Below are 21,120 nucleotides of genomic sequence, written 5' to 3'. Positions count from 1 at the left end.
CGTTTGAAATCCCAATTTAAATGTCATAGGACCACTGACAAATGTTTGTATAGTCTTTTGTTTTTGTTCTTTGCTGTTTGCTCTTTACAGTTAGGACAGTAGCTGTAGTAACATGGTTAAGTTAAAGTGGATGACAGACAATGAACACATCAATAAACCACCTCCTGGTTTATTTTTTACGTAGTGGGTGACCATAACTGAACTTATACAGTCCAGCTCATCATCATGGATTCTAGACCCAAAATTTCAGCCCATTCTTCCAAATACACTTAGATATGTTGTCGTATGTTTGGTATTTCAAAAGATAGAAAGAATTAGTAAACTGTAAAAAGGAAGTCTGAAAGATTGAGGGTTGTCTGAAAGATTGAGGGTTCCCTCTAACACAAGTGATGTTTGTAATTACAAAATCATGTCAGCTTCATTTCCACTGCCACAAAGTGATATATTTCTCAAAAACCGATCCACTCTGACACAGACTATCAAAAGAGGGAAAGGAAAGCACTCTCAGGAAAAAGAAATAATTTTAGATCAATATTATTACGTGTGAAAACAGTAAAGCAACAGTAAGGTAATATGTCTGACCTGATATTACACAAGAAAAAGGGGATGGCATTTTGTTTTTAATGTATGTAGTTTGAAAGTAATGCTCCCAGTTTTTGGAAAGAACTTTAAAATTATGATTTTTTTTTTATTTTTATTTTTATTTTTTTTTTTTACAAATCTTAGTATACTTACACTACAACCTAATGAAGTGAAAACAGCAGTTCTTCTGCACAAAATCAGGATATGCAGAATGACATCAGAACCATCCTCTCAGACCTGAGGCAAGATTCAACAGTGTTTGGATTTCAGAAAACTCCTAAATTTTATCTTGCCTTAATTTATCGATGCTATCTTTCTTTATATGTCAGAAAATGGTAATATATTTAAACTGATGACTAGACAAGTCTGCATTCAAGAAAATATATATAGTAAGGATTTTCTAAGTTTTCTGTGATTTTTTTAAAGTCTCTAAGCTCACCCTACTCCAATAACAAGTTAATAAAACTAGCTCACTTCATCACTTCCATTCCTTCTGTTCAGGGTCTCACAAGGACATAGCATTAAGTTCATAGTTCTAACGGATGACCTCTCCAAAATAAGGACAGAAATTCATAATACTAGAATTCTGAAGTACAGGCACAAAAACCACAACCACACAATTTCTCTGATTCTTAAAGAAAAACAGGATGACGACGACATCAAACTTCAGTAATATAAATGATTCCTTAGTGAATTCCTGGGCCAAGTGATTGTAAAGGCAGTATTTTTCATCTACTAAAGGTTTATTTGCAGGATTTCTTGGGATCAGTTATTTCTTCACTCCTACGTAGAAAGTTGATTTCCTATAAGCATGTGGTACTTAAGGCGGGGAAGAACTACTCACATCAGAATATACATATATATACTAACTCACTCTACCATATACTCACTATACTAAATACAAAACTGTAATTCAAGCAAATACAGGCCAGCATTCACACAAAGTTCAATATTTCCACAGCTACCCCTACTTTTCTCCTGACTTGCTTTTCTCCCACTCCACTTCATAGAAAACCTCCCCTAGCCTTCAGAGCTGCAATAGTTCTGATCCGCTTGCTTGAAGAGGCTGCTCTTCCCCCTGCAAGATGCAGTATTAAACCTTCTGAACATACCAAAGGATTCGTTAGGAGAATACCACTAAACATGCCCAGTAACAGGGGAAACTATAACCAAAGATTGAACACGATTACGCACAACTGCAAGGATGAAAACCACAGGATAACGAAGCTTCTATTCCACAGTAAAACTATTTTTTATAAACTATTATAAACTTACAACAGTAACAACTAAGCGCCTTGTATAAATAGCATGTTAGCAATGCCTTCTAATTAACTGCAGTCTAACAAGACTCTAGTAAATGTGGGCTCTATAGGACAAGCCTCAGTAACTCTCAAGCCTCAGTTACTCTGGCATATCCTCAAGGTTTAATAACAATGGTCACAGCTCCCTTGCTGGACAGCCACTATTTTAAAGGCCTAACTTTCTGAAGGACTGCTGTAAGGTTTATTGCAACTCAACAGAAGCATTTAACCAGACCTGGACTCAGCGATTTTGGTGTATGTGGAAGGGGTTATACTTCTAGTCTGAGTAAAAATGAATGATTCCTGTCAAAAAGTTCTGAGGAGCTACCCAAATTACATCAGGGCTGCCAAAAAGGATAAGGTGTTTGAGTTCCGTTAATGCCCAAAATTCAGTTTTGGATTCCCTCTCACGTGCCAGGACTGTGGCTAACGAGGTTAGAGATACTGGCTTTGAAGAGATCAGCAAGTGAAAATTCCCAGATTTATAGAGAACTCTTCTCCTTCTGGCCTAGAGATGCAAACTTTTCAATTTAGCTTCAGCTGTGAGAACTACTGCTTGCTTGAGGGAAAAAGAGAGTAGCAGTGGAGAACACACGTGTGTTCTACAATATTGATATACATACGTCATCTGGCTCTGTCTTTCCACATTAACAGATGTGAAGAAAACGCTTTCCCAGATTAGCTGGAGACTCGAGAAAAGTAGATCACTAGAGCACCTCGTTCAATTGCAGCATTATCACAGTGACAGGAGCAAGGTGGCACACTGGAGCAGTGGTTCTGCATCACAGTCACATCCCCAAAGGACACAATGCGGTGCTTCCTAAGCTTAATAATTTCACCACTGAAGAGTATGCCCAGATTTACTGTACTACTGTTCTCAGTTGGCTCAGGCACTGTATACTTTCAAAACACATGCATACTTCTCTAGGTTTTTTGGTTGGTTGGTATTTTGGAACATGTTTTGACAAAGCTGTCAAAAAGATCTGATACCCTGAGTGATCACGGAAACCTTACGAAACTTCTGGTTTGAAGTATCTTGCAGCAGGTCATTTCCAAAGGACATACTCTTCACAGATGTGCTCCGCAGTTTTTACAGAGAAAAAATACATTTATCTTAAGGTCCAGATCCTTATCATTAAATGACCCAGTTAGTTCACAGTCCAACATGTCAACCAACTGTGCTCTACAGGAAGCTTCAACCAGCAGAACCCGATGCTGATCTGAGCGGTAACCAGTAAAGAAAAGGATATCTATTTAAAAATCATCAAAATCAAGGGCCATGTCTTCTAATTTTTACTGAAAAAGTTAATGTGTCCATTTACAAGAGGTTTTCATTAAGTAAGCCTTTGGTAAGTGCTCTCTTCTCATGCTCAGTGTTGTACTGAACATGAGAAGCAAACATTAGCAAACGGGGTTGTCCTGGTTTCAGTTAGGACAGAGTTAATTTTCCTCCTAGTAGCTGGCAGGGTGCTATGTTTTGGATTAGGATGAGAAGAGCGCTGATAACATGCTGATGTTTTAATTGTTGTAGAGCAGTGCTTACACCAAGCCAAGGACTTTTCAGCCTCTCTCTGTCCTGCTAGCGAGCAGGCTAGGGATGCAGCAGAAGCTGGGAGGGGACAGACCCAGGACAGCTGACCCAAACTGGCCAAAGGGGTATTCCATACCATCTGACGTCATGCTGAACAATATATAGGGGTGGCTAGCCGGGGTGGGGGGGTGGCCGGCTGCTCGGGGATAGGCTGGGCATCGGTCAACGGGTGGTGAGCAATTGCATTGTGCATCACTTATTTCGTACACATTATTACTATTAATACTATTATTATTATTATTATTGTTGTTATTCTTTTCCCTGTCTTAATAAACTGTCTTTATCTCAACTCACAGGCTTCACTTTCCCGTTTCTCTCCCCCATCCCGGAGAGGGAGGGGGGGGGGTGAGCGAACGGCTGTGTGGTGTTTGACTGCCAGCCGGGCTAAACCACAACAGCCCATTTGGCGCCCAACGTGGGGCTCGAAGGGTTGAGATATCGACAGATTTGACCAGAGTGTGTTAAACTAAAATTGGTATAAGTATTCGACCTGCTTAATAGTTGCTAGTCACAATGTTGATTGCCTTAATCTCAAGTCTGCTGTGCCTGTTTCCCAAATTGAGTTTTATAGCAAGTTACTTTCTGTATGTGCTCCCTGTCGTGCTGTTTACCCTTTCCGGGCCCTGGTTTAAGATTGTTATGGTACTGTGTGGTGTAACGATGGCTTATGAAATGATGAAGTATCTGGTCATGACTCTAACCTGGTATTTGTACTCAGCACTGTCGTCGACTCTATACTTCGGAAACCATATCTCAGAAACTATTAGCAATTACACCTATTGCCTTTTTTCATCAGGGAGTCAGTCTCTGGAGGGGACAGGGGAAGATATTTTTTCCTACCTGTTCACTCTCCCTTCCTCCTTCACCACCCTCTTATCCCCCGAGCTAGTTACGGTAGCTCTCCAAGATGTTGAATATCCTTGGGATACTCAGACCAGCATGTTCTTGTTGTTATGTCTCCTGAATGCGCTTCAGGTTTTGTTTAAGGTTAAACAACTACTTAGGAATCTCATCTGGAGATCTGTCTTGAGGCGGGATATTTGCGAGTGGCAGGGAGTGTGGGAGGATATGGGCAGGTTTCTAGGGCAGTGGGCACCTCCAGTGTTTTGGACATTCACCCCTGAACAACTGCAAAATCCTAAAAAACTGGTAGAATGCTTGAAAAAAAGGTGTCATGACTCTGGCAGTTCCAAAGTGACACAAATCACTGTGGCGTGCTGGGGTCTGGCTTGTGCCTATCGAGCTGCAATTGATGCTACTATCAACCTAGTGACAGACCCTGCGGCCGTTCCAGTCCCGGCTCCTGCAGCCACTCCAGCTCCAGCTCCCGCAGCCGTCCCAGCTCCAGCTCCCGCAGCTGTCCCGGCTCCAGCTCCCGCAGCCGTTCCAGCTCCCGCAGCCGTTCCAGCTCCCGCAGCCGTCCCGGCTCCAGCTCCCGCAGCTGTCCCGGCTCCAGCTCCCGCAGCCGTTCCAGCTCCCGCAGCCGTCCCGGCTCCAGCTCCCGCAGCCGTTCCGGCTCCAGCTCCCGCAGCTGTCCCGGCTCCAGCTCCCGCAGCCATTCCAGCTCCTGCAGCCGTTCCAGCTCCCGCAGCCGTCCCGGCTCCAGCTCCCGCAGCTGTCCCGGCTCCAGCTCCCGCAGCCGTTCCAGCTCCCGCAGCCGTTCCAGCTCCCACAGCCGTTCCAGCTCCCGCAGCCGTCCCGGCTCCAGCTCCCGCAGCCGTTCCGGCTCCAGCTCCCGCAGCTGTCCCGGCTCCAGCTCCCGCAGCCATTCCAGCTCCTGCAGCCGTTCCAGCTCCCGCAGCCGTCCCGGCTCCAGCTCCCGCAGCCGTTCCGGCTCCAGCTCCCGCAGCTGTCCCGGCTCCAGCTCCCGCAGCCGTTCCAGCTCCCGCAGCCGTCCCGGCTCCAGCTCCCGCAGCCATTCCGGCTCCAGCTCCCGCAGCCATTCCCACTCCTGTGGCTGGGTCAGAGAAACGAACTGTAGCAGTGCAAGTTGCCCCTGCAGAGGGTACTCCAACCCCTGTGGCAGACCCTGTGGCTGGGTCGGAGAAACGAACTGTAGCAGTGCAAGTTGACCCTGCAGAGGGTATTCCAATCCCTGTGGCAGACCCTGTGGCTGGGTCGGAGAGGCGAGCTGTAGCAGTGCAAGTTGCCCCTGTAGAAAAGGTGAAAAAGTGGTATAGAGACGCAGGTCGTTTAGAACGCAGAAAGTCTTCTGCTAAGTCTGGGTCTGGAGAAGACGAGGCTGGGCCATCAAGTGTGCAGGAGGATGAAGATGAGGATGAGGATGTCAGTAAGTCAACAGTAACTACCCGAACCCTATACCAGCGTGAGCTACGAGATGTGCGAAAAGATTTTGGTCGCTGTATAGGTGAACAGCTTGTCACCTGGCTGCTCCGGTGCTGGGACACTGGAGCCAATGGTGTGAAATTAGAGGGCAGGGAAGCCAAGCGGTTGGGATCCCTTGCTAGAGACGCAAGCATTGACAAAGCAATTGGAGATGGAGCACGATCTCACAGCCTCTGGAGGCGTCTCCTGTTAGCTGTGAAGGGAAGGTATCCCTACAAGGAAGAACTTGTATGTGTACCAGTCAAGTGGACCACCATGGAGAAGGGAATTCAGTACCTGAGGGAATTAGCCGTACGGGAAGTAATTTATAAGGACTTAAACGATGCACAAACATCCACAGATCCAGATGAAGTCCAGTGTACTCGACCCATATGGCGGAAGTTTGTACGGAATGCACCATCAACATGGGCCAGCACATTGGCAATAATAACCTGGAAAAACGGTGAAGATCCCACAGTGGGTGACATGGCTAAACAACTCCGGGAGTACGAAGGAAATCTCTCCTCTTCCCTACAGGCCTGCGTCTCGGCTGTGGAGAAACTCTCTGAAGAGTTCCACCAACTTAAAGAGAATTTATCTTCCCCCCCACCTGAACAAACCAGTGGCCACCAACTAAAAGAGAATACTTTGGAGAAACTTTTGAAGAGGTCCAGCAACTTAAAGAGAGTGTATTTTCTTCCCCACCTGTACAAACCAGCGTCTCAGCTATTAGGGGTAAACGTGCATCCATGCAAAGAAGACAATATGGTGGGTACACACCCCGCACCACCCTGTGGTTTTACCTACGTGACCATGGAGAGGACATGAGAAAATGGGATGGAAAATCTACTGAGACCCTAGAGGCACGGGTACGTGAGTTGCAAAAGAAAACAATCGGGAGAAAGGGGTTCTCTGAAAAGTTTGCTGCTCCAACTTCTAGCAGGCAGTCTTTTAAACACAGAAATGAAGATTCTGACCAGGACTAGAGGGGCCCTGCCTCCAGCCAGGGGGAGGAAAGGGACAACCGAGTTTATTGGACTGTGTGGATTCGATGGCCTGGCACGTCTGACGCACAGAAGTATAAGGCTCTAGTAGACACCGGTGCACAATGTACTCTAATGCCATCCAGCTGTAAAGGGCCAGAGCCCATCTGTATTTATGGCGTGACAGGGGGATCCCAGCAGTTAACTGTATTGGAAGCTGAAGTGAGTCTAACCGGAAATGAGTGGCAAAAGCACCGTATTGTGACTGGCCCGGATGCTCCGTGCATCCTTGGCATAGACTATCTTAGAAGAGGATATTTCAAGGACCCAAAAGGGTTCCGCTGGGCTTTTGGCATAGCTGCCTTAGAGACAGAGGACATTAAACAGTTGTCTACCTTGCCCGGTCTCTCAGAGGACCCTTCTGTTGTGGGGTTGCTGAGGGTTGAAGAACAGCAAGTGCCAATCGCTACCACAACTGTGCACCGGCGGCAATATCGCACCAACCGAGACTCCCTGATTCCCATCCACGAGCTAATTCGTCAACTGGAGAGCCAAGGAGTGATCAGCAAGACCCATTCACCTTTTAATAGTCCCATATGGCCAGTGCGAAAGTCTAATGGTGAGTGGAGACTAACAGTGGACTATCGTGGCCTGAACGAAGTCACGCCACCACTGAGTGCTGCAGTGCCGGACATGCTAGAACTCCAGTACGAACTGGAATCAAAGGCAGCCAAGTGGTATGCCACAATTGATATTGCTAATGCATTTTTCTCCATCCCTCTAGCAGCAGAGTGCAGGCCACAGTTTGCTTTCACTTGGAGGGGAGTCCAATATACTTGGAATCGGCTGCCCCAGGGGTGGAAACATAGCCCTACCATTTGCCATGGTCTGATCCAGTCTGCGCTGGAGCAGGGGGAGGCTCCTGAACACCTGCAGTACATCGATGACATCATTGTGTGGGGTGACACTGCAGAGGAAGTTTTCGAGAAAGGGAAGAAAATAGTCCAAATCCTTCTGAAGGCCGGTTTTGCCATAAAACAAAATAAAGTTAAAGGACCTGCACGAGAGATCCAGTTTTTAGGAATAAAATGGCAAGATGGACGTCGTCAAATTCCAATGGATGTGATCAACAAAATAACAGCTATGTCTCCACCAACTAGCAAGAAGGAAACACAAACTTTCCTAGGTGTCGTGGGGTTTTGGAGAATGCATATTCCAAATTACAGTCTGATTGTAAACCCGCTCTACCAAGTAACTCGTAAGAAGAATGCTTTTGAATGGGGCCCTGAGCAACGACAAGCCTTTGAACAAATTAAACAAGAAATAGTTCATGCAGTAGCCCTTGGGCCAGTCCGAACAGGACCAGATGTAAAGAATGTGCTCTACACCGCAGCCGGGGAGAATGGCCCCACCTGGAGCCTCTGGCAGAAAGAACCTGGGGAAACTCGAGGTCGACCCCTGGGGTTTTGGAGTCGGGGATACAGAGGATCTGAGGCCCGCTATACTCCAACCGAAAAGGAGATATTGGCAGCATATGAGGGAGTTCGATCTGCTTCGGAAGTGGTCGGTACTGAAGCGCAGCTCCTCCTGGCACCCCGACTGCCGGTACTGGGTTGGATGTTCAGAGGAAGGGTCCCCTCTACACATCATGCAACTGATGCTACATGGAGCAAGTGGGTTGCACTGATTACTCAGCGGGCTCGAATAGGAAACCCCAGTCGCCCAGGAATCCTGGAAGTGATTATGGACTGGCCAGAAGGCAAGTACTTTGGGATATCGTCAGAGGAGGAGGTAGTCCGTGCTGAAGAAGCCCCACTGTACAACAAGCTACCAGAAAATGAGAAGAAATATGCCCTGTTCACTGATGGGTCCTGTCGTATTGTGGGAAAGCATCGGAGATGGAAAGCTGCTGTATGGAGTCCTACACGACGAGTTGCAGAAGCTGCTGAGGGAGAAGGTGAATCGAGTCAGTTTGCAGAAGTGAAAGCCGTTCAGCTGGCCTTAGATATTGCTGAACGAGAAAAGTGGCCAGTTCTCTATCTCTATACTGATTCATGGATGGTAGCAAATGCCCTGTGGGGGTGGCTACAACAATGGAAGCAGAACAACTGGGAACGCCGGGGCAAACCCATCTGGGCTGCTGCATTGTGGCAAGATATTGCTGCCCGGGTAGAGAACCTGGTTGTAAAGGTACGCCATGTAGATGCTCATGTGCCCAAGAATCGGGCTACTGAAGAACATCAAAACAACCAGCAGGTGGATCAGGCTGCTAAGATTGAAGTGGCTCAGGTGGACCTGGACTGGCAACATAAAGGTGAATTATTTATAGCCCGATGGGCCCATGACACCTCAGGCCATCAAGGTAGAGATGCAACATACAGATGGGCTCGTGACCGAGGGGTGGACCTGACCATGGACACTATAGCACAGGTTATTCATGATTGTGAAACATGTGCTGCAATTAAACAAGCCAAACGGTCAAAGCCTCTCTGGTATGGAGGACGATGGCTGAAATACAAATATGGAGAGGCCTGGCAGATTGATTACATCACACTCCCCCAAACCCGCAACGGCAAGCGCCACGTACTTACAATGGTGGAAGCAACCACCGGATGGCTGGAAACATATCCTGTGCCCCATGCCACCGCCCGGAACACTATCCTGGGCCTTGAAAAGCAAGTCCTATGGCGACATGGCACCCCAGAAAGAATTGAGTCAGACAATGGGACTCATTTCCGAAACAACCTTATAGACACTTGGGCCAAAGAACATGGTATTGAGTGGGTGTATCACATCCCTTATCATGCACCAGCCTCCGGGAAAGTTGAACGATACAATGGACTGTTAAAGACTACACTGAAAGCAATGGGTGCTGGGACATTCAAAAATTGGGAAACACATCTGGCAAAGGCCACCTGGTTAGTCAATACTAGAGGATCTGCCAACCGAGCTGGACCTGCCCAATCAAACCTGTTACGCACTGTAGAAGGGGATAAAGTTCCTGTAGTGCACGTAAGAAACATGCTGGGTAAGACAGTCTGGGCTACTCCCGCCTCAGGAAAAGGCAAGCCCATTCGTGGATTGCTTTTGCTCGGGGACCTGGATGCACTTGGTGGGTAATGCAAGAGAATGGGGAGGTCCGGTGTGTACCTCAAGGGGACCTAATACTGGGTGAGAATAGCCCATGAGTTGAATTATAATATGTTAATTATCATATAACACTGTATGTCATCGCTACCATGGTTGCTATATATCATAGATGAAAATGGTGATTAATTAGAAAGTATTGGAAAGAGTGTAACCTGAGCATGACATAAATGGTATGGAATAAGGGGTGGATATCTGTCCTGGTTTCAGTTAGGACAGAGTTAATTTTCCTCCTAGTAGCTGGCAGGGTGCTATGTTTTGGATTAGGATGAGAAGAGCGCTGATAACATGCTGATGTTTTAATTGTTGTAGAGCAGTGCTTACACCAAGCCAAGGACTTTTCAGCCTCTCTCTGTCCTGCTAGCGAGCAGGCTAGGGATGCAGCAGAAGCTGGGAGGGGACAGACCCAGGACAGCTGACCCAAACTGGCCAAAGGGGTATTCCATACCATCTGACGTCATGCTGAACAATATATAGGGGTGGCTAGCCGGGGTGGGGGGGTGGCGGCTGCTCGGGGATAGGCTGGGCATCGGTCAACGGGTGGTGAGCAATTGCATTGTGCATCACTTATTTCGTACACATTATTACTATTAATACTATTATTATTATTATTATTGTTGTTATTCTTTTCCCTGTCTTAATAAACTGTCTTTATCTCAACTCACAGGCTTCACTTTCCCGTTTCTCTCCCCCATCCCGGAGAGGGAGGGGGGGGGGGTGAGCGAACGGCTGTGTGGTGTTTGACTGCCAGCCGGGCTAAACCACAACAGGGGTTAATAAAATATTTATATGGAAAGAAGTGTAATAGGCTTAGATTTTCTATTACTTAAAACTGAATTTAAAATTTGTGACTCAACTACAATAGAAGTATCAGAGCCCTACTCAGAATACAAAATTTTGGCACAATAATATTACAGAAGTCCAATGTTGCAGTATCGAAACTATTTTGTTACAAAAAAATCTATAAATAGGCAGCTAAAATAAATAAAAGAAGAATCTATAAAACAAAAATGATCACATTAATCTTGAAACAGTTCAGAAAGTTAGTTTACCACAAAATGAAAAAATAAATAACCACCTCTTCGTAGTATGGTGCATAATAATAAAACACTTTGGTTTGGATTTTAAAAAAAAAGGGTTTTAGACATTTTTAATGAGCACTTGAGACTGGTGTCTGGCTGTATAGGATAACCTGCTAGACAATTTTCACTTTTTGCTATAAAACAAGTATGTTAATAACAATGCAAACAACTCTGCTCTTCCCAAATGACTGATGCCAGACATCCACTATAGGGAGAGCTTTCTTCTTCCCCAGTGATATCCATGACAAAAGGAAAACAAAACCAGGATCAGATAAAACTAAAAGAGAATTTAAAGCAGATTAAAAGAGATATTAAGAGAGACAAATTTACTTTCCCACATAAGAGCAAAAACAATTTCTTAAAACATACATAATCATCATGGTATTGAAGTTTAAAAAATGTACTAACACTGAATGCAAACAGACGACTAGACAACTGTACATATCAAGGGAAAAAAAGCATTTGAACCCCATCTTCCAATGTAGAGGCAAAACTATTCTACCCTCTCAGAAAGACACCACACACTCCCTACCTAGAACTGTAAGAAGTCCAAATTGTTAACAACAATAAATATCATCTTTCTTAATCACATGACCAAGAATCTGAGAGCAAGTACACCTTAATTAACCAGGTCATGACTCTGAAGTTATGTAGCAATTACAGTGAAACTGAAAGATGGAACAGGTTAAATGAACATTATTAACAACACCCCAGAAATTTAGATATTTAAAGCTAAATGGGAGGTGTATTCATGAACATAGAAAACTAAATGACTATTATTCTAACTTCTACTAATTAAGACACATCTATGATTCTATCAGTATAAAAATACTGTAGGAATCTACTTAGTGAAAGCACATTATCCCCAACAACAAACAGGACTCCTGTTAATTTTGTATATGTATTTGGTTTACAAAGCATCGGGTTTTTTTCTTCTTGCAGACCTAAAATGATAAAAAGGACTTTTGAACTACATTGAACTAATTCTCAATAAACTACACACATTAGCACACATCAATTGACTGAAATTGAATTAGCTACCTGAAATCCAGATTTCTCCGTAGATCTCCTTGATGCTGAATGAAGGCATCTTTATAGTAAGGCAAACTAAGGGATTTTTAATTTTCAAATGCCTCCTATTTATACTTCATAGAAGACATCTCATTTAAACACAATATTTTTCACATTTATTTAAACTTTCTCCATGAACACACTGAAGTCCAGGATCTGCTGAAATTGTCTACATCAAGTCATGCATACTATGCTAAGTAACTGTCTTGTCTGTGCATCCAATACTTGATGCATCAAAAGGTGTTTGTCATATAAATTCCTATTTTCTTGGAGCAGATCTAAACAGCAAACAGGCAATATTAACCCCGGTGCAAGGACTTTTTCATTTAATTCCTCAACCTGTAAAAAAAATTACTCCTTGAAGACACTAGATAAAGTTCTAAGAGTTCAGGAAAAAAAAAAAAAAAAAACTTGGGAGGTTTGCTGCTCTACTCTTTTACTGGCAATGTCTTCATTATTTATATATATAGGCACTGGTTTCCAGCCACTGAAGCTGAATCTAGATAATTAAACATTTATAACATCCCCTGCTGTGCTGTGTCTAACTGTGTCCATAGAGTCCTAGGTGTGCTGTTACACACCTGGGACTGAAGCAAGGAATTTGTTGAGCTACCTTTGATAAAGGTCTACACCTGGAACTTAATAGCACATGATATGGTTTCTGAATATTGCAACAGTTGGCAAATATAACTTACTGCTCAAGAACTGCTCATTGTCCTGTTCTAGAATTGCAAATTCATTTCAACAAAGAAAATGATAGTGAAAATGTATTTATATCTAACACTATCTATTGTTGTTATACTGTTTTCATATATATTTTAAGACAAGTTTATTTTAAGATAGCTTGAAGAAGCTATGAAGTGGTAAGTGGTTCACAATCTGAAATTAGAAAACAGATTTCTAATGCCATCAGGATAAGACAAATAGCAAAATGAAAGCAAAAATGAAAGCCATCTAAAACAAGCCATTTCTAATTTCTGTACTATAAAATTACACCACCAGAGTGTACACATGCAGGACAAGGCTTATAGGAGGAACTAGCATCTTTTACACTGATGGAAGGTGGAAAAATTATACAAGCCATTGGGCACATAAACCATTTCTCATCTGATACAGAAGTACATATGTGGATGTAAAAGGATTTTCACACCTATTTACTCCTCTAGTTAGTGTTCTGGTTCATCCTTAAACAAGAAATACATCTGAATGTGCTCTCCAAGCATGGAGTTTGCTAACAAAAGCAAATAGTCTCAATACAGAGTTATATTAAAAACCCTGTAGTCTTTAGATCGCACTAATTAAGACTACTCTGAAGCTAGATCGTATCAAGAAGTTTATTATCATTTTTCCAATTAACTTTCAAGTACAAGAAAAACTAAAAAAAGGAGAACAGCAACTTCTAGGGCCACATCCCCCTTTCCTTGAACACCATGGTGTCATCGATGTGTCCATGAGGAAACGGGCCAAAGGGCTTTGCAGTAGAGAAAGAAAGGAAGGAAGGAAAGAAGGGAGGAAGGCAGGATGGGAGGGAGGAAGGAGCCTCATTCCATCTCACTGTCCCCCAACTTATCCAGCAGCTCACAGAAGTTAATATGAAGTTAGCTACAACACAGTGTTTAGCTACAATATAGTGTAATGTCCCTGTTCCTTGACCGACAGAGTGTATCTTAGTATGACAGTAAGGTTGCAAAGTTAACAACACATGGAAAGAGATCTAATTTAGGAATAACATTTGCATGCCAATTTAGCCATCAGAACGATTTATTTACTACATGTGGTCTTCATTGGGATTTCATGCAAGTTTAAAACTACAACTTTAATAAGGTATATGTATACCGACTATTTTTTCTTATATGTAACATTGTGACAGTCTTGAAAATACTGGAAATCTTAGTATTTAAAGTTATCTACAGAGAAAGTTGAAGGTATTTACATTTACTTATGTTTTGCAATCCAACTCCAAGAAACAGAAGATAGAAAAACTGAGTTTTCGCTATCATGTTTGTTAGAAGCACCTTCTGTTACTGGAGGTAGGCTCCTTAGTGATGAGGGAAACAGGAGTGAGCTCTGAACTCTGTAGAGATAAAGGAGAGTAGCTCAGACAAATGGATACATGAGAAATAGGATCTGAGAACACACCGGGATAAGTGAACTAAGACAGGAAGGTCTAAGTTGCCAACCCTCTGAATTACTTTTAGAGATCCCAATCTGAAAGACAACACTCAAGAGTTGAGGAAAATCATTAAGCTTCCTGCAGCTGAGAAATGTCTCAGCAAAATAATCCTACATAATAAAGGAGACTTCCGTCAGAAGTATTTTAAGTCTGTGAAGTATCCTGCTGTTTTTGCAAGTCGCTTTGTGAAGAAGTTGTTTGTTTTTCCCAAATTTCAGTCATCAAGAAATCAACATATTTTTTTAACAGCATATCCCTTAAAGCATTGGGAGACCTTAAAAAGCTTGATGATACTCGGAGCGTGTTTCCTGATAAGACACAGAGGTCAGAGTCAAGCGTCAACAAAAGGTAACAGTTTACCCAAACAGGTATTTTCCAAAAGCAAGAAGGCAATGGTGTGAGAAATAAGCCATGATTTGGGTTATTCCCAAAGATTATTACAAATATTTGTCACATCTGGGCAATCCCAGATTGCTACAGGGCACCGTGGAGGCACACGCCTGCAACACAGCTGGGATAGAAACAACGGGATTCTTGGCCGGGCCCAGGATCTCTTCAGGAGAGTAGTAAAATGAGAAATACTCTCTCTCTTGTTTAACAGTTCAAATGAAATTTCCACAAAACGATGTGAGCATTCTCACCACCGCTTTGGTCTCTCCTGACTAATGAATTTTATTATTCCACTCTGGAATATGCCAAAGGAAAACTGGGGAATCTGAAGTTTTTATCTGCAGTAAGACACATAGGGAGAACAAGGCCCAATGTTAATTGCTTTTGATCTTTTCTAATGTAATTTTACAATAAATTGTTTTATGAGGTTATATTGCTAAAAATGACTGCAATTGTCTGAACTCTGTCTATAATCTCAAAAATGATTAAACCTTGATTTAATAATTAAAGTTAAAAGAAAACTCGAGTCAGTCCAGTTATTAGGGGAATTAACCTGGGAACCTATTCAGTAAATATGTTTGAATCTGAATTTGCCTAAAGGAGGCTTTGAGACAATTTCATCAAAAAGTATTATCTGCAGGTTCTTAAGACTGGTGAAGGTTGAAGATTTGGTTTTTGAAGACAAGCTATTTGTTTGTGCCTTTAAGTATTTCAAAATACGTACTTTTACAAAGGTAGAAGACCCACTTCAAGGAAGTGTTAAATGTTTTACCCTCTTCACTCAGTGGATAAAAACAGAAAAGGATGAAGTTCCCTAGCTTTGCACCTCAGGTTTATCCTTTACAGAATTATAAGCAGTTCTCTTGAAGGCTTTCATTTACCTCTAGCACCTTATAACAAATTCCCTAAAAACAACTTCCTAAACCTGCTAAAAGAGATGAAAGAGCAGGGAAAGGACCAGACTGTCCCTATGCCAGGCCGCTGAACTGCCCACTTCATGGCACAAGTGCCCAATTTATAATGCAGAAATACAGCTATGAAAAGAGAATCGATTCTTCCAGTTTGAGTTACAGGTGTGTGATAGTATATGTGAGATTAACACCTAGCAGTTCGGTCTTTCCACTTGATCTATCTGGTGGACTCGAGATCAGGTTCCAGTATCATCACTGCTTACCCAGGAGACTATTCCCCCTAGCACTGTAATAAAGGGGTTGCATGAAAAATAAGGAGAAACTTCATCTCACTAGCAGGAACGTTAAGGATTCGTGGTATCTTTAAAGTCCCCTTTCACCTTCAGATTTCAAAAAACATCTTTTCTATGTCATACACTCCCATATACACCATCTTTTTGCCTCAGCTGACTCCAGCTTTATGACAATCGGTGACTGCCTCCTAACTTCCTGGGATGAGAGAAAAACAGATTTCATTACCAGCTACAGACATTGTCTAATCCAGAATGAGATTTTCACTCACTTTCAGACAGAGCAGCATTGTCCTTAACAATATTTGTTGCAAATTATAGTTCCAAATAATTGAATTAAGTTGGAGTTAACTCAAACCATAAAGCTGTTGTGTTGTTTTTTTTTTTTAAATCTCTGTGCCTGAGACAGTTATTAAACAAAGAATAATAAAACAAGCACTTGAAAAGCATGAATTGATGTATCTAAACCTCAAACATTCACAACTAAACATTCCATAGGGATTTTAGAAGTTTTGAAAAAGCCAGATCCATAACCAACAAGTGAAGGAACCTAAATCAGAAGGATCCGTGTTTTCTCCTGCCAGCTGTTTCGAAAAACTTCTTTTAAGGCTTACTTGTGTCCTCAAAGTATCGGTGACTTTAAAGCCACTGCCTCCAAGCAAAGGTATAAAAATATAGTTTTGTTTAAAAACAAGCTAAACTTCAGTCAAAATTAAAGTATTCACCACTAATTCATTTAGTAGTATTTGCAGTGAAGATATGTTTTTACACAACCTATATTGCACATAGTTCCTCATATTTTTAATCATTTAATTTAATGGTTTTCAATGACATAGCTGTACGATTTCACTACTACAGCTAATGATGTTGCTCATCTTAATAAATTTATTTGGTTAGGAATATAATTGTGAAAATCTAAGGAGGAGATGGAGATCCTGTGCACCTTTATTTTTTGAAATACACTTCAGTCAGCCTTAATTGACTCTCATTTCTCAAAGAGCACTCCTCTACTTCTTGGTCACATTTGATTGAATAATAGCCACACTAATGCACAAGATCATTTAAAATGTACCTTTGTTATTTAAAGAAAATAAAAATACAGAAGATGGAAAAAAATCACTGAACATTATTTTTCCTTAAAAAATAGTCAACTATTTCCTCCTCAGAGATGATCTTTCTCTTTTATAACTTAACATAAATGACTCCTTTCTGTCACATTTGTGCCTTGATTTTGCAAAAGTACTTGATATACGGTGATACCAGACTATGAATGGCTGGGACAAGTGATTCGACTTGGAAACAGGTACAGAGAGCTTTATACTCCAACGTGATAGCAGTATGAAATGTAAGTTCTCTTCTATGGATATTTAACAGTACAATTGCAATATTAAAACAGAGTGAGAATTCATGTCCAACTCCATTCCCCATAATAAACAGCACCAGCAGACTGGTATATGATTGTCCCCTTCATTCATCACCATGCACTGTCCCGGCTTTTCTCTATAATCATAATCTTTACTTCTCAAGACAACAAACTGAAATGTTAAAATACTTTCTATTCTTTAACGCCTCAAAGGTTTTGGATACACCTGATTTTCCAAATCCATATTGTTGAACCATACAGTCAACATCCTATCAACAATCACCAAATATCTATGGCTTTATGCATAAGCAGATCGAATTTGCCACTCTACGGCTACTAAATACAGAATAGGCTTCCTAAGAAATACTGGAATTCATGCCTTCTCTAATATGTTAACGATAGAAAATTGCTAACAAAAAAACAGATAACTGATAATATTAAGGACTCTTAGCATGGATTAACCTACTACTGAATGCTGTATCACACAAAATTTAAAAAAAATCCTATTTATCACAGAATCACAGAATCATTTAGGTTGGAAGAGACCTCCAAGATCACCTAGTCCAACCTCTGACCTAACACAAGTCCTCCACTAAACCATATCACTAAGCTCAACATCTAAACGTCTTTTAAAGACCTCCAGGGATGGTGACTCAACCACTTCCCTGGGCAGCCCATTCCAATGCCTAACAACCCTTTCAGTAAAGAAGTTCGTATCTGCATACAACATACCAGGGTTTTTAACCATACTAGTAGCACTAAAAGAGCAAGATGAAGACTGCTTCTGTCCCTACTTCACAATATTTGTAGTCAAGAAAAATCTGACCTGAAATATCTTCTTCCTTCCTTTATAACTTCTAAAACATATATTTCAAAATCAGCAGAATCAACTCTTTAGCTCCTTGATATGCAATTGTTACTTACGAAAAAACCTAAACAGTTCATAAGCTAAAGAAATTCCTGTCCCTTTCCTCCTTAGCACAGGTACACAGTAAAACTAGCTAATCATATAACATTATTCCTGTAACCCCCTTTCTCTTCCCTCTCCCTGCCCCTCTCACGCTCCCAAGTGAATTTAGGATTTGGTACTGCTACGATATATGTGAGTGCCTCATGGGCATTAGTTCCTGCATTGACTGTGGGAACACTGTTAACATGCATCAATTACAAGATTATAGGGAATGGGAGAAATTAATTCTTCAAGAAGAAAATAGTTCCTTTGACACATCCACCATTTGAAATCTACAGCTACCTCTGTTATTCTAGAAACTGGTGTTACTTCATGGCTTCCGTGAATTCACAACATTTTAATTGAGAAAAAAAAATCTGAAGATGCAGGCCAAAAAAAACTATGTAGTCCTCTAACAGACCAGGGGACCAATATGTGTCCCACCACAAAGATCGCTTGCCCCCTAGTAAAAACATAGCCTAAATGGTAACAGCAGCAAATGACTTATAACTTTTATATGAAGCAACATACTTCTGAGCCATACATGTGAGCTGAACGTGAGCCTTGACACTGCTACCAATTAAAAAATCCCATTTTTTGCAATGAAAGACTGTGCCATGTTGCATATGGATGCTAAAGAATCTCTTTAGTCCGTCAAATATTGGAACTTACTCGCCAAGCACTACAGGGCAAGTTGCTTTACAATTGCAATTCCCTTCAGAAAACATTAGCGATTTTCATGGAAGAGCAGATTTACATTAGCTCAGGTAGTTTTCTTGATTCCATTCTCTTTTTTAATAATTGCGTATAATCTGGTAAAATATTGAAATATATTCAGGCTTATTCTCAAATTCATCTTTATACTACCTTTTCTAAATGCATCTAAAATAAAATCAAATTAAAATATTTACTTCTGGTGTAATATCAGCAAAATAAACACAGTGTCAGTGACATGCATAACTTCTAACGTTAATTCAACATTATGCTCAATACAATATGTGCACCACATTTTCTGAATGCCCATGTGCCATTTAATTTAAAAAATAACATGTTAATAGATTGCTCTATGACATTGCTGGCTTATTCCTAGATGTTAAGAATAGATATGTTTTCTTAGTTATTACTGACATCTAACTGTATTGTCATTAAAAATCAAAACAGAACTACCATGCTACATAAAGTTACTAAAAGAAGCCAAAACATTGAGAACATCAACAGCATTTGAGATTGAGAATATCAACAACACTGCTACCACATAGGGAAAAAGTTATTTTAAAGGTTTATGCGACTGTGATAAAATTAATTTGTATTTTTGTAAGAGAAACACCTCCTAGACAATTACCTACTTAATTTGTTTTTCAACTGTGCACATATCATATTGCAAAACTAAAGGAAAAGTAGGGGCATGCTCACAAAAGCTGCAGAAAGGAATATCATGCATAATGTCCACAACAACTCACAGATTATTAGTAAGTTATCTGAAGAACAGGTAAGCCTTTCATGCCAAACATTGCTTTCATTTCAATGATAGTAACTCCCCTTGCCTTTAGCAGGAATTACACATGTGTAAATAAAAGCAAATGTAGGCCAGGAAACAAGTCTACTCAGAAAAGAAAAGGACTTAAGACAGAAAAAAGGCTCTAACCACTTTGTCCTCCTGGAGTTCATATCCACGAAAGCAAGAAAGAAAGGACAGAAAAAAGACAAAGAAGGAAAGAGTCACTTTCATTCTGAAAGCAAGCAGTAGTATTTGTTAGTAAAATAAATGAACAAATTTCAAAGGAATTATTATATGTCATTCTTATTTCCCATAGTGGTGAAGACGATCCAGTGAAAAATATTTCATTTTAACAATTTTCTTAGTTTTATGGGTGAAACTGAGAAATTTTATCTGTCCAAGAAAATATTTGTACAAATTAAAATTATTTTCTTTGTGGAATTTTCTAAGACATGACTCGAAATTATTTTGAATTGCCTTAATAAATCAAATGGGGCATGTCTTAAAAAGGATGCAGAATTTAGCTCCACATGCCTTGGGCCCCAGTATTGCAAATGATTACATGCATCAACTTTTTGCACTTGCACTGAGTCCAGTGAAATGAAGGATTTTTGTTTATTCTAGCCAGAAATAGGGGATACATTATGGCATAACTGCATGTTCATCACTCAATAGCTCTTTAAAATAGGAGGGTTTTAAAGCACAAGGAGACAGAGTTTCTCAAGCATTTATTGCATGTCATGTCAGATCTATATTACTTATATACTCCTTTTCATATTCATAAATATTAAATACAAATATTTCCAGTATTATTTTCCTTGAAGAAACTGTCTTTTTAGCTAAAATTGTAAATGGAATAATACTTCAGAAAACAAAAATATTCAAAATGGTTTCAGACAAAACTGTTTCCCATTTTTGTGAATGACGATGAAAAATGCATAAATGAGCAATATTTTCTGGTACCTCAATGTCACATGCCAATACACAGACTAAACCTAGGCATGGAAATAAGCACTTCACTATGTTGGGAATACAACTGCTCATGTAGAAAGGGTGACAACTCATTTTATAGCTTTATTATTCAGATAGCCTTATGACATGTAACTTTGTGTTCCTGTGCTCTTACAAAAGTTTTAGGTTCCCCCCAACGCTAGACACACAAACAAACAGGACAGAATACAGCAGAGCCAGCTAAGACAGTCAAGGGGCAGAGCACACAAGGAGAAGCTGAGGGACACAGGCTTATTTAGCCTAAAGGCTGGGATGCGGATGGGTGGGGGAAGAGGGGAACTGTTTGCAATCTTCGACTACCTCAAGGTGAGCTACAGAGAAGACAAAGCTAGAATTTTCTTGAGGATGCACAGCTGAAAGACAACGGACAATGGACTAGCAGGAGATTGGACTAGATAACCTCCCCAGGTCCTACCACCCTGAGCTTACTCTGTGATCCTATGTGCAGTGGTA

General features: G+C 41.3%; 1 protein-coding gene across 16 annotated transcripts in view; it reads right to left on the bottom strand.

The window, feature by feature from the left end:
• Nucleotides 1-21,120, bottom strand: part of RIMS2 (regulating synaptic membrane exocytosis 2) — a 468,287-nt gene that overhangs the window by 356,681 nt on the left and 90,486 nt on the right. For 6 of the 16 annotated variants that reach the window (XM_040546640.1, XM_040546661.1, XM_040546644.1 and 3 more), the window contains one exon: nt 19,804-19,815. The exons of the other annotated variants lie outside the window; for them this stretch is intronic. In XM_040546640.1, coding sequence (XP_040402574.1) covers nt 19,804-19,815 — 12 coding nt within the window. The remainder of the gene's footprint in view (nt 1-19,803; nt 19,816-21,120) is intronic. 16 annotated transcript variants of the gene reach the window in all.

This window comes from Cygnus olor, chromosome 2 (genome assembly GCF_009769625.2).
Source record: "Cygnus olor isolate bCygOlo1 chromosome 2, bCygOlo1.pri.v2, whole genome shotgun sequence".
Lineage (NCBI taxonomy): Eukaryota > Metazoa > Chordata > Aves > Anseriformes > Anatidae > Cygnus > Cygnus olor.
This window is presented reverse-complemented; position numbering and strand designations above follow the sequence as displayed.